Here is a 14,997-nt window from a genome sequence, read left to right as displayed (position 1 = left end):
AGCCCCTCCACGCTTGAAAAGAAAGCTATTCCAAGCCTGAAAGAAGGCAAAGCTGCCCCACCCCACCCTACCTCAGCCTGAAAGAAGGCACCCCTACAGGTTGCTGTTAAATATTTAGCTCTAAGAATTATATATGTATGTTCAGTCTGAAAGAAGGTATCCAGTACGTTATTGATAATTACATAGTTGTCTGTACTTTTTACTAGGAGTTTTATTGACTAGTATTAGGCACTGGCCTGCTATTTGGTACTGACCCTGTTAAGTGTAGTTTGTAACTATCAGTGAAGATTTCAACAAATACTGCTAGCACCGAAGTGAATCAGGATGGGACAAAGCGAATCTAGAGACAGAGAGTTTTTCATAGATGTTATCAAATATACTCTTAAGAAAAAAGGCATTAAGGTTAACACTAGCCAGTTGACTGACTTTCTTCAGTTTGTACAAACAGTCAGCCCCTGGCTCCCAGAAAGGGGAAGCTTAAATGTGGATACATGGGAGAAGGTAGGTTTAGATATTAAAAACTGGTTTTCAGAGAATGGAGGAAAAGGTATGCCCCTTACAGCATTTGCTATTTGGAATGCGCTTAAAGAAACATTAGCAGATGAAAGAAGGGCCTTAGGTGCCCAAGAGGCACCAGATTCACCTCCTTGTGAGGGGACTCCGTTACTACAGTCTCACTCAGGATCTAAGAAATGTCTTAATTCCTTGACAGAAAAGTCTGAGAAAAGTAGTTCAGGAGAGAGTAATGGTGAATCAGAAGAGGAAAGATCTACCTCAGAGGAGGAATCTGACTCTGAAAAGATAGTAACAATGCATCATAAACATAAGTGGCCTACCATGCAGCATTTAAATATAAGTCATTCCACAAAACCCCCTGAAAAAGGTAAAAAGAAAGCAAAGGGGCCTATTGGATCTGCTGCTGGTGTAATTCAAGCTCAGCAACAGGACAAATTGTTAGGCTGCTTCCCAGTGAGTATGCAGAATAACAAAGAGGATAAGGATCCCTTTCAGGAAACTTTGGCATTTAAATTGCTTATGACTCCTCATGATTGGTTTAAAATTGCCAGAGCCTATCTAACTAGAGATGAATTTTTACAGTGGATGGATATATTTAAGAACTTGGCTCAAAAAGAGTTATCTAAAATGTCTGAAAAAAAGAAGGGAGTGAAAGAGTTAACATACGAAATGTTTATGGATACAGGTGAATGGTTTGAAGTAAGGATTCAACAAAAATTTACAAAGGAAGCTCTAGTAAATAAATCAGCTGCAGCCCTAGAAGCATGGAGAGGCTTACTTAATAGAGATACAAATACCAAAGGCCTTGCTTATATAAGCCAGGACCCAGAAGAACTTTTTGAGGAATTTGTAACCCAGCTAAAGGGGACAGTGGAGAGTATGGCTCTTAGCCCTGAGGCGAAAGAAATTGTTTTAAAACAACTGGTCTTTATGAATACTGAACTTGCTTGTCAGTCTCTTCTAAAGACAATTAAAAAATCTGAGAATTTATCTAAAGTTGAGGTTGCTACTTCATATTTTCAAGGTGTACCCACTACAACAACCTCACAAGGCCAGAACATTATCCAAAATCTTACTAATAAAGGGCAGAAAAAATTTAATAAATCAGGCTTTGCTCACAAAAGTTATTCAAATAAGAGGCCTGGACCTATCAGCAAACAATGTCCCAAGAAGGCAGGAGATGCCATAAATCTTAATGCTCCTGACCTCACTCAAAGCAGAAATTCAAGAGGGTGTCATCCTAATCTGAAAGGGTACCACTGGCGTAAAGAGTGCCAAACTAACTTTCATAAAAATGGTACTGCCTTATCTGGTACTACTATAATCCCTAAATATACAAAAGTCTTATCAAGTCAGAAGAACTGTGTGAGAGACCTACCTCAGGCCCCTCAAACATTAGAGGTAATTCAACAGCCTCAGGTGACCAAAACATTTGTCAAAGGACTATATACAGACAGCACAGAACTGAGCCTCCACAAAAACATTTACTTATGACTTCTCCTCAAATTATTAAGATCTTAAAAGAAATTTTCCTCACACAACAAACCTTTGAATACAAACAGAGCTAGTAAAATAGCCACTGTCTTTTAAATACGAAGGACAAACCCCTTTCTAAAACCTCTAACTGCTTTACAACTATTTTACAAACTTAGCCCCAACTTTCAGAATCACAAGTCTTGCTTCAATTTAGAAATTGCATTTTCTCTATTGGACATGCTCAAGTTCATTCTATACTTTCTGGTCCTATGCATGAAAGTAAGGATTAATTTAATTTCTTAACAAAAGCCTGTTGTTTTTCCTACAAAGGTAACTTAGCAAAATCTTACACTGCAAATCATCATTGCTCTCAGTGAAACTGCTCCTGCATTCCTGCAGAGCTCTTAGCTCAGCTTGGGAATTAACCCCTGATGACCCTGGGTCCTTGTGATTTAAAACAGAGAAATGTTACACATGTCCTGTCTTTGAAAAGTTAGCCTTTATTCCTGTACATATGGACTCTTAATTCTCATTGTTATTTATGTATTTTCCTAATTGGGAAAACTTTCATAGATACGATACAGTATTTGTTTCATTAGTTTATAATACTAAGGGCTTAAAATCAGACAATGCCCTTGCTTAAACTTAAGAAGCATTCAAATATTGGTGTTTCACTCTTAGTTTCTCATATTCCACTGGCATTCCTTATAGTTCACATGGACATGCTATTGTGGAATAAGCTTATCAGACCGTATAAAATATAGACATCTAAATTACAAAATGAAATCATAATTATCTATCTCCTTACCATACTTTATAAAAGGAAAAAGTTCATTTCTAAACATTTCAGGCCTCTACTAAATTAAAGGCCTACCAACTGGATAATAAAAAAGACTGGATGTTTTTCCGGGAGAAGCTCTGTTTATATATTTACAGGATGCTATAGATGCCAGACCAGCTGATTGTACCAGGCCCCTTCTATGGAGACTTCCACATCTGCCACTTCCTTCAAGCCTGCTTCAAGCCATCATCATCTGCAGACTTTCCACCCGTGCCAGAGACCTCAGCAAAAGAAGATACTGAAGACATGGTTCTTGATTGCATCTGATTGGACTTTTAATTCTATACCCAGGGGATATAAGGGATATAAAATTGTTAAATATAAATCTATATATATCATTTTCCTACCAAAATGCTATTTGACCAACTGTATAACTTCACCATTGTGTCATAATGCCTTTTCTCATTGTATACTGGCTACTTTATGTTTTGCCATCTATTACTTTCTCACAGCCTTGGTGTAATGCTTTATTTGCCTTGTTTGCCTGTTAATTTTCCTTCACGACCTAAGAGATTTATAGCTGGACTTATCTAAGGCATTACTGCCTTGATTGCTATCTTAGGGTAAGTTGCAGCTTCTGCTGCCTCCCTATCCCAACAGGTACACACTGCTAATCATGTTAACTCCTTGACAAAAAATATTTCTTTAGCACTGGTTACCCAGGATAGGATTGATAGAGGTTTAACAGATAGAGTCAATGCTTTAGAGGAAGCCATCATTTACATAGGAACTCAGGTTCAGAATATTAAAACACGTTTAACTACCTCGTGTCATGCCAATTTTAAGTGGATTTGTGTCATTCCTCTGCCCTACTATGGGTCAGAAATGTCCTGGGAACAGATACAGGCACATCTACATGGTGTGTGGAACTATTCACAGCTCGCTATTCATATGGATACTTTAGATTCCCAGATCAGTGCCATCAGTCACTCCAGACTGAAGAGTTCTCCAGCAGTAGAATTGGCCTATTATTTTTCAAATTCAATCATAAATTTTGTTAAAGATAATATTTTATGGAATTTTCTTATAAATTTGGGAATTATTATAGGATTAGTTATTCTACTTCTGGTTCTTCTTCCAGTCATCTTCAAGTGTTTAGGAACTGCTATCAGGACTGCTCAAAGGGAGATATATACTCTTCATTTATATTATTCGAAGGGAAGAGATGTCGGGAGCCATAATGGGACAAGCTAATAATGAGCAGATGATCATCCTGAAATGCTTGCCTCGGATTATTATATAATCTGCGACGAGTGTGCCCCATTAGCAAGGCTGTGGTGGACGTGATTTTAGGAAAGATTCCTGCTATTAATATGCTTTTCCCATTATTACTATTATTAAACATATGTAACAATCACTAAGCAATAGCACACCCCTTTGTAGCAGATCTCTGCAGATCCACGAAGATGTACTGTCTTGTAGTGATACTATATAGACAAATAGATGACTTCTTAAGTCTTAATGATGATCCTATAAGAATTCCTAAAATTATATCAGTGATTATTAAGTTCTTTTATATCGGGACTGCTATTAAGTCCTTTAGGCATAGTCAAACTGCAATGAGAACTCTGCCAGTCTCCTGAGTGTTATCAGTTAATTGCCCCAAGAGTGATAGTAACTGGACCTTCTCCTGCTCAGAGCACATTCCAAGAGGTCATAAAACCATTAGCCTAGGTTACTAGAGGGAATCCACAATTTATTATAGGTACCAGGACAGAAGAGAAAATATTGCCTGGGTTTATCTATACAAAACTTCACTAATTTCTTAAGTTATAGTTTCAAACTTTCTGCGAACCTGTAGAGCTAGACAGGTGATGAATGTCTAGTTAGATAATTACTCCTAATGGGTATTCATGTAAACATTCTGTGTTGTAAACTTCTATTTCAATTTATGACTTGAATTTTGGTGTGAACTTGTGATGAACTTTGTAACATGTGATCATGTACTCTGAATGGCATATAAATACTGAAGACAAAGAGTTGAGCGCGCGAATTAGGAATTAGTTAGTTAGACCCCATCGCCCTTTCCTTTCCCCCTGCCTAGAATTTTTCTCCCTTAGAATTTTACTTTGTTAGAATCTTTTCTTCTTCCCCACTCAGGACCTTTCCACGTTTCCCCTCAGATAGCTTTCATAGGATACTTTTTACACTTAATAAACTCTATAGTAACTTTTCTAAAGTGTCTTTTCTTCCTGCAAGTTAGAGCCCAGCAGTTCCTGCTGAGATAGAACAAAGGCCACGTTGCCTAATCCTCTGCTGTTAGGCTACAGGTGTTAATCACCCTAGCCTGCAGTCCCATTATCCTCAGAAGAAGTTTTTAGGATAGCACAAGGCTATTTACTTAACACCTTACTGGTCTTAGGGCCAGGATGCTGACTGCAGGTCAGCTACAGTAGCATAGGGGCTGCCTCGGAGAAGAACCTGACGGTGGGAGGAGGAGAAGAAAGAAGAAGCAGCTGCATCTCTCCCTCCCCTTCTCTCACCCCCAAGCCGGGGGCGAGGGGGTCGGCTCCCGGCCCCCGGCACTTTAGGATGAATGTCAGCTGACAACCATCCAATCAAATCTTTTTTTTCTCAAGGTAAATAGCCAGGATTGGCTATGAGGCTATAAGTTTTCAACCCCGTCAGAAATCCAGAATGACTGAGTTAACTATAATTCATGTTCATTTTTCTATCCTGAAATAAATGATAAATTCTAATTAAGAAATCTTCATCAACATTCTTTCCCAACTTTGGTGTTAATTAATTATTCAAAAAACATTATTTAAGTTTCACAGCTAAGTAATATTTTTCTTAAATTATCCACTAGATTAATTTGTTATTTTTGTTGGAATCAAATTGCTTATATATAATTGTGAGTAAAACTTGAAAATTTGTACAGGTTAGTAATGCTAAGAGAGATAACTCTATTTAAAAATACTTTTATTAATTCTTTCAGATTTTCATGTAATTCATATTGTAAATCAAATCATTTATTTACCTACTTCTCCTAGATTGACATGCTTCTCTGAAATGCACAGCCTTTTGTACTTAAGCTTTGGTGTTAAATATATAAATCAAAGAATTATAATATAAATACAACCTGTATAATCTGTTTAGAGTTGCCTGCATGTATTTTTTTAGGGCTGAACACCCAGTATTTTGATCACATTGACTTTCTACTATACCTACTAACTCCAGTCAATATGACCCCCAACTTCAGGTAAGCTGTTTTATAAAGTAACTCTGCCTTTTTTATGTGCCACCCATATACTCATGTGTCTGTGTCTGTCCAATAGAACATGGTTGACCTACCAAAGAACACATCCTTAAAGAAAACTTCTTCCCCCTCTATCAATAGCTATTAATTGTCTAAATCTCTTTCTCTAGGAGTAGAACTTTTGCCCACCTTTCTCTGATACTGAAATTTAGGCTGGCTTAATGCTATCATCTTTTGTATGTCTTATGGATGCCGTTAAATTTACTGTGATTTTGTGTGTGGAACTGCAGTGCCATGTCTAAAAATGGAATTTTGCTACAGATATCTTCTTCATTTGACTCTTTTAACATTTCTGTCCACTTCTACCATACTGATTCCTGAGTCTTGGGTAGAGAAAGAGTAATATAGATGTCTTTTTAGGCCTAAACACTACAGATTCTTTTATCCTCTATATGATAACCAATTCCCATTATTATTTTAAAATCTAAAGTAATTTCATTAAATTTCCCCAGTAAAGTCTTACACTCATAAGAATTTACCATCATTTGCAACCTTCTACATAGTCTCTGGGAACACCTAATTTATTTTAAATTTCTATAGATAAAATGTTTATACTTTTAATTTTCATGTAAATTAAATGTTTAATGTAAGTTAAATGTTGTCTTTTGTTATTAACACCTTTCACTTGTAGTAATGTTCTATGATTAATCTATAATGTAGCATATATTAGAATTTTTATTACAAAATAATACTTCACACACATATACACACATACACACATATATTTCTATATAGAGTAAATCATGATATGATTTGTATATGAAGAGCCTCCAAAAAGCCCCATGTGTTATTGGTTACTTGAAAGAGAATGGACCCTGTAGCCTCTGATCTTGTAAGTAAACTAATCTCTTGATATAATGTGCTGACATCTTTGAGAGGTGGTATATTGGCGAGGTTGGTCTAGGAGAAGGTCACTTGGTTTCTACATTGATGAGAAATACCTTGTCACTGACTTCTTCCTATTTCTCTTTGCTGTGGACTGGCATGAGTGGAGCAGTTTTGCTCCATCCTGTACAACATCCTCTACAACAGCAGACACGATCATAAGCATAAGCCTGTAACCATGCACAGAAACTGTTAATGTATTTTGGGCTACTTTATTGGGTTCCTTTTTCCTACTACCCTTCTCCACCTCAACCCTTTGCAACTTTCCACAAGGGGAGTGAGAGAAGGTTAGAGAGGAAAATGGTATGAATTTTATAGACTGCTTCCTGTTAATTAGACACTTTGGATTCCTTGGACCAAGTCAAATCTTATTTCTGAGGATATCTCCAATCAGCAAAGCAACAATCAACAATTCAAAAAAAAAAAAAAACCAAACAAACAAACAGCAAGGCAGCAAATGCTAGAGCAGGAACCAGCAGTATCAGGGATCAGCAGCAGCACTGGTTGGGGCAACAACAGGAAGAATAACAACCTCCATCTCTCAGGGCTCTGTAGTTTTACATTCTCTCAAGGGACCCCAAAATTGCTAACATAAACTATCTTCAATTGGCAGAACCAACCTACTGCCAGAGACAAAGCATAGTTAGCTGCTGTGAACAACCTGAAACAGTTCCATATTCCACACCTGGAATTAAAACAAAAACACATCTACATGATATTTTTTTAAGAAACCAAAATGCTCACTATATGAACCTAATGAAACCAAAAATTCAAATACTAATTTCCTCCTTTTAAATTGTTTAAGTCAATTTTTCCCAGTAACATATACTTATATAAGAATGGAATTTCTTATACATTAGCTTTATGCAATGTTTTGAAGAGCCGTAAGCTTCTTTTCATTTGATACTATACAACATTAAATAGCTCTGAGAAATATATGAAACTTCAGTTTCTTCCTTATTTACTAACACTTGTTATTTTATGTCTGTCTTTAATTATTATCATTGATTTGGGCATGGAGTTTTATCTCATTTATAAAAATAAAAATAAAAGTTGTCATTTTTATTTCTCAAATATCCTTTGAATTTGAACTTCTATTATTATATATTAGCATACCTTCTTTTAAAATGTCTTTAATTTATAATTTTTTCCTTTTTTTTTAATTTTATGTTTAAGGATGTTATGCCTGAATGTATGCCTGTGTACTACTTTCTTTCCAGATGCCCACAGAAACCAGAAGAGGGTGCCAGATCCTCTGTTAATAGTGTTACAGGTTGTTGGACACCACAATGTGGTGTTAAGAATTGAACAAAGGTCCCCTAGAAGAACAAACACTGTTCCCAACAGCTGAGCCATCTCTGTCTCCTAGCATATGTTCTTAAAGGTGGTATTTGCTTAGATCATTTATTCATTCTAAAATTGGGACTGTTTTTAGATTCTTTTAAAGACAGGGTTTCTCTATGTAGCCCTAGCTGTCCTGGAATCTATTCTGTAGACCAGGCTAGGCTTGAACTCAGGTATCTGCCTGCCTTTGTCACTCAAGTGCTTGTATTAAAGGCATACACAAAGGCTTACACAACTACCATCTGCTTCTTTTAGGTTTTTAAATATTTTATTTACTTTTGGAAATTTCACATGTGAATGGTATACTATATTTAAATTATATGTTATAAATTCAAGAATCTTACAATGTGATTTGAAATATTTTCTCACTCTTTTTACATTAATCAAATTTCATTATTTTCACATTGTTTGCATTTGCAGTGTTGATTTTTAAAAACAAATAGCAACCTAAAGGCTTCAAGACATATATCTGTGCATTAATACATATATTTGACTCTTATGTTTTCATCTCTTATACAAAGTGGAATAACTTTATTGGAGAAGAGAAAATATGAGCAACTTTTACCTAAGATTTTTTCAAACATGGTTCCACTCTGGAGTCCTGGATGGCCTAGAATTCAGTACATAGAATAGACTGTTCTCTAAATCAGAGATTCACCCACTTCTGTCTCTAGAATTCTGGGAAAAACTAAAATTCATCCTCCACAATAACTATAAACAATATAACATACCTTGGTGTAACTCTAAACAGGAAAGTGAAAGATGTGTATGATAAGAACTTCAAATCTCTGAAGAAAGAAATTGAAGAAGATATCAAGAGATAGAAAGATTGCCTAAACTCATGTATTCATGTATTCATAGTATAAATATAGCGAAAATGGCCATCTTTCCAAAGCAATCTACAAATTCAATGCAATTTCCATCAAAATTACAATACAATTTTTTATAGACCTTGAAAGAGCAATTCTCAAATTTCATGGAAAAACAAAACAAACAAACAAACAAAACAAGAATAGATAAAACAATCATGAACAGTAAAAGAATTTCTTGAGGTATTAGCACTCCTGATCTCAAGCTGTACTATAGAACAATAAAAATAAAAACTGTATGGTATTGATATAGAAACAGACAAATTGATCAATGAAATATATCTGAACACCCAAAATAAAAATCCATACCTACTGACACTTAATTTTTTACAAAGAAGCTAAAAACATAATGGGGGAAAGGCATCTTCAACAAATGGTGCTGGTCTAACTGGATATCTGCATGTTGAAGAACGAAAATGGATTCATACTTATAACCCTGCACAAAACACAAGTCTGAGTGGATCAAGGACCTCAATATAAAACAAGATACACTAAATCTAAAAGAAAAGAAAGTGAGAAATGGCCTTGAATGCATTGGTATAGTAGACAATTTCCTGAGTAGAAGACAAATGGTTCAGGCTTTAAGATGAAAATTTGATAAATGGGACTCAGAAAATTGAACAGCCTCTATAAGGCAAAGGACACTATCAATAAGAATAAAAGCAACCTACATATTGGTAAAGGGTCTTCACTAACCCTACATCCTATAGAGGGCTAATATCCAAAATATATAAAGAACCCAAGAAATGAAATAACCCATTTAACCCTTGCTGTTAAATATAGAAATAAAAAAATCAACATATAAATACAACCTATATAATCTGTTCAGATTTGACTGATTGATTTCCAGACTGATTTTACCTGCTTGCAATCCCACCAACAATGGAGGAGTGTTTCCCCTTTCTCCACATCCTCACCAGCATGCAATTTTTAAGCATCTAAAAACATGATCATGTGATTTTTTATTTCAGTTTGTTTATATATTGGATTTAGATTGATGGATTTTCATATATTGAATGACTCCTGCATCCCTACTTGATCATGGTTAGCTATATATTTTTTTATGTGTTCTGGATTGACCTTTGTGGTCTCAGTGTTTGCAAGACATCTGTCCAGGCTGTTCTGGCTCTTATAGTGTCTTTTAGGAAGTCAGGTGTAATTCTGACAGGTCTGCCTTTTTATGTTACCTGGCCATTTTCCCTTGGAGCTTTTAATATTCTTTCCTTGTTCTGTACATTTAGTGTTTTAATTACTATGTAACAGGAGGAGTTTCTCTTCTGACCCAATCTATTTGATGTTCTGTAAGCTTCTTGTATGTTTATAACCATTTTTTCTTTAGATTAGGAACATTTTCTTCTAATATTTTTTTGAAGATATTTTCTGGGAGTCTGAGCTGGGAACTTTCACCCTCTTCTATTCTTATTATTCTTAGGTTTGGTCTTTTCATAGTGTAACAAATTTCCTGGATGTTTTGAGTTACAAACATTTTACACTTGGCATTTTCTTTGACCAATGTATCAATTTCTTCTATTGTATCATCCACCCCTGAGATTGTCTCTTTCATTCCTTGTATTCTGTTGTTCATGCTTATGCCAGTAGTTTCTGTTCTTTTTCTTAGGCTTTTCATCTCCAGAGGTGCTTCTGTTTGTGTGTTTTTTATTTCTTCTACTTCCATTTTCAGGTCTTGAGCAGTTTTATTCACTTCCTTTACCTCTTTGATTGTACTTTTATGTATTTCTTTAAAATATTTATTTATTTCCCATTTAAAGGCCTCTATCAGCTTCCTAAGATGAGATTTAAGTTTATAGTCTTGCTCTTCAGGTGTATTAGTATATTCAGGGTTTGCTGCAGTAGGAGTGCTGGGTTCTAATGGTGCCACATTTTACTGACATTTGCTGATTGTGTTCTTGAGCTTGTTGTTAGCCCTCTGGTTATCTCTGGTGTGACTAGCAAGGTAGTCTGTGGTAGTAGCAGCTATCTGGAACTGTTTATTCTGGGTGTCAGCAAGCTTCCAGGGAGGTGGGCAGAGCTGTGGTCCAGTTTTCCTGGATGGCTGCAGGCCCCCTGCCAGTCAGGCAGAGCTGTGGGCCAGGGTGTAGAGTGCAGATTACCAATAAAGGTAGAAGTGAATACTGGAAGATCTTCTTCCTTTTCTTTAATGTGATTTTTTCAAACATTTTCAGTCTTGTTTCCATTAACATAGTGATAAGTATCTGCCTGTCATACATTTTTAGAATGGACCACTTTTCTTAATTTAATCTTTGACCTGTTCATTTCTAGTTTATGAATTTATAATTGTGCATGTATATTGCTATTTTTATTGCAGCATGTTGTTAAACTGGACTGTGAGTTTTTAACGCATTTTTCAGTTTTCTATGTACCACATTATGCTATGGTCAAATATAGAATTTTTTACAAAATAAAATGTTTCTTTTTAATTATTGCCAATTATTCTACCTGAAAAAAAAAAAACAAAAAAACAAAAAAAACAGTGTAATGCTCCCTAGAGTTGTATGGTTGTGCTTCTTTATGCAATACTATTTCTTTAAAGAAAACCAAGGAAAGTTGTGAGTATAGTTTTTATAGAGCTTGTTCTCTCAACCTTCTTATTTATAGAACTGTTTCAAGTTTTAGTCATTTATTCCTTTAGATTCCAGTTACCATCTGGTGTAATTTCCTTACTCTCATATAGCTTTTTTCCCTACCAAGTTCTTCATGTTGCATTGTTACTGTTGTAGTTTTTATATTTATGCTTGTTGCAGCCAACACAGTGAAATTATATATAATTTTGTTTCATTTACTTCCTTTTTATTTTGGTTAAGAAATGAAAGAATATAAAATTCTCCTATCTTTTATAATTTCTTTCTCAATTACCTTTACTGACACTCTTTTTTTTCTTACAGTAAATTCAAATTACTGGTGGGTTACTCTTTGTTTTTTAGAAGCATATTCGTCAGTAGTTTTTTTATATAAAGAGTCTGCTCAACCATTGTCTCAAATTTTGTTTATCTTGGAGGGAAATTGTTTTTCCTTTCTTGAAAAGTGATTTGTATGGATAAAAGATTTTTGCACAACAGTCATTATTTAATTCAGTAGTTTGCATATCTGTTGTAGTCAAGATTGTAATTTTTGTTTTATGCTTTCTATATTCTCTGTTATTTTCATGAAAGTTTAATTGGCAGTTTTTCCATTAACTATATTCTGATCATGACTACAACCTGACTTATCCCAGAACCTTATCACCTTTCCCCCACCCAACTCTGTTCCATTTCTCTCTCTCTCTTGCTCTCTCTCTCTCTCTCTCTCTCTCTCTCTCTCTCATAAACAGGTAAATACAATAAAAATAACAGAAGAAACTCACACACACACACATATACACAGAAACACACCCACACAATACAAAACCCATAAAAATGGCAAGCAAAAGACATTTAATGCAAAAAGAATTCCTAAACAAAGTAATACTAGTCATAGTGTAAAATAAAAACAAAACAAAATAACATCACATTGAGTTTGTTTTGTAGTGTTTATCAATTGCTAAGTATGTGGCCTTTCTTAGGTGTGGTTTGCAAACCTAGTAAAACTCCACTGGTACAATCTAATTTTTCCTTTGTAACTAGAGGTCAATTGGACATAGCTTCTTGATTAGACATTGTAACTCTTATTCATCCAACCCCTCAGTGTTGGACCCCATCTGGCTTGACCTTATGCAGGTCCCGTGCCTGCTGCCAAAATCTCTCTTAGAATTCATATTATATCACTCTTATTGTGACTGGAAGACATGCATTGGGGTATGGATATTTGTTGGATACATTAATGGATATTATAATCCCAGCAAATATTTGTTGAATTTACCCAATATCATATATATGCACAAGTATTAATAGTCATTTAACCAACTTTTATACATAGAAGTAATTTTAGCCGAAGCTTCTGACTTTGTTCTAATTATTCCGAACATATTTTTACATACGCTGATATTTAAGAAAGGTAATAAAAAGATAAAATGTAATTATTTAACATTTTGATAGTTTTGTTGTTTATTATTATTATCCTCGATAATACTTGCCCTAATATAGTGTTTTATTTGATACTTATTGTTTCATTTCACGATGAACATTTTAATATTCAGTGGTATGTAAACATTTGTACAACATTGACTAGATAGTGATTATAGTTTATCAAGAATATTTTTGCAGGCCTGTGCTCTGCTTTGGGCCTGCTGGTGCCATATATGGTATAAATGCTACATTTAGATACATGTAGAGTTTGAGAAATCCTAACAGATTTTTATGGTGTTTTGGGAACCTTTTGATTTTAAAGGAAAAGACAGATGGCAAATATATATATATATATATATATATATATATATATATATATATATTAGAATGCCAGAAGTAATCTAAACTTCAAATACATATTTGTAGAGACAGAGATGTTAATGTGTTACAGATATAGTTATATACATATGTAATATGTGTAATTTCTTCAAAAATATATGGTAAGAAAATGCTTCTATTCCTACTGAGGAGATCATTCACAAAATATAAGATATATTTCCATGTGCATCTATAACCCTGATATATGTTTTAAATATAGTATACAGTGCAAAGTAATATGTCAGATTTCCCTTCCATGCATTTTAACAGACTATTGGACAAGTATAAAGGAAGCTGAATAATAAAACAAGAGCAGGTGTTGGGAGCCGCAGTGAGCGTGTCAGCATTCACCATTCCAAGATGGCGTGGACATCCTGTCCTCCCACTAGTAAACAACTGACTGCACAGGTGCAAAAGGCAAAAAGCGCGCCAAAGTCACTGCCCATCCCAGGGTGTAATATGGGGTGAGGAGTGAACAGCCAATCAGAAGTGAACACGCCACTCTAGGGTACATATAGCAGTGCCTTTCCCGGGCTTTGGGTCTTTCCGCTTCTGCTTATATACAAGAAGTAAAGCCTCATTGTAGTAACCACCCGAACACTGCCTCATGTGTCCTTGTTCGAGGGCGAAGGGGACACGGAGGGGCTCGGAACAAGCATGTATACAGGTATTATAGAATTGGCTTAAATCAGAATTGCTCTAAACTTTGGGACATAAACTTGAACTTCATTGCATTCTGGAATTGCTTGGAGTTCAGTTTGGAAGGCACAGTGAGAGATCTTAGAAACTGCTCTGGGAGAATGGCATGCATGTGCACAACTTTTTAACTTTGTAGGATTTGCTACTTACAGGTCACTCTCAGAATCTCCATACAACCCAAGTGAGAATTCATTGCTGGGATAAATCACATTTTGAGTGTTTATTATATTTTATTTCACAGGCAAAGGGGGGCCTTTTTATTTACATTTCATGTGCAAAGATGAACTTAGAGATAAACATAACCAAAGTTAATTGCCTTAAAATTTCAGTTTCAAGTTTCAGGACTCTTCCCACTACCCTTGGATAGATTTTATTCTTATTTATATCTTACAGGTAACAAACTAAGAAAGACTTAGAAAGAAAAAAAATTCTTTAGATATCTTAGGCAGTACAAGGTAGACATGAAACACAAACTCTAATTCCAGACAATGACCCAGTTTTTGTAATATTATAATACATGTTTTATATATAATAAATAAAATATATATCACATATACATATATCATTAAGGTATTTGAAATTGATATGTTATATATGTGTAGTTCCAAATTATGTTTTATATATATATATATATATATATATATATATATATAGTTGTTGCAAAGTCATTTTATTAGTTCCTTTATGCGTATTTTAGAGGTTCCATGGTCTAAGAATATTCTTTCAAAA

At 34.9% G+C, this 14,997-nt stretch overlaps 1 protein-coding gene across 1 annotated transcript; it reads left to right on the top strand.

Annotated features, from left to right (window-relative positions):
• The first annotated feature begins 324 nt into the window (after positions 1-324).
• On the top strand, positions 325-2,010 carry LOC143435597 (endogenous retrovirus group K member 5 Gag polyprotein-like). The gene has a single exon (XM_076919002.1). It carries the CDS (start codon positions 325-327, stop codon positions 2,008-2,010), a length of 1,686 nt encoding a protein of 561 aa, XP_076775117.1.
• Positions 2,011-14,997: the final 12,987 nt, after the last annotated feature.

The sequence above is a fragment of the Arvicanthis niloticus genome, chromosome X, assembly GCF_011762505.2.
Source record: "Arvicanthis niloticus isolate mArvNil1 chromosome X, mArvNil1.pat.X, whole genome shotgun sequence".
NCBI classification, from domain to species: domain Eukaryota; kingdom Metazoa; phylum Chordata; class Mammalia; order Rodentia; family Muridae; genus Arvicanthis; species Arvicanthis niloticus.
This window is presented reverse-complemented; position numbering and strand designations above follow the sequence as displayed.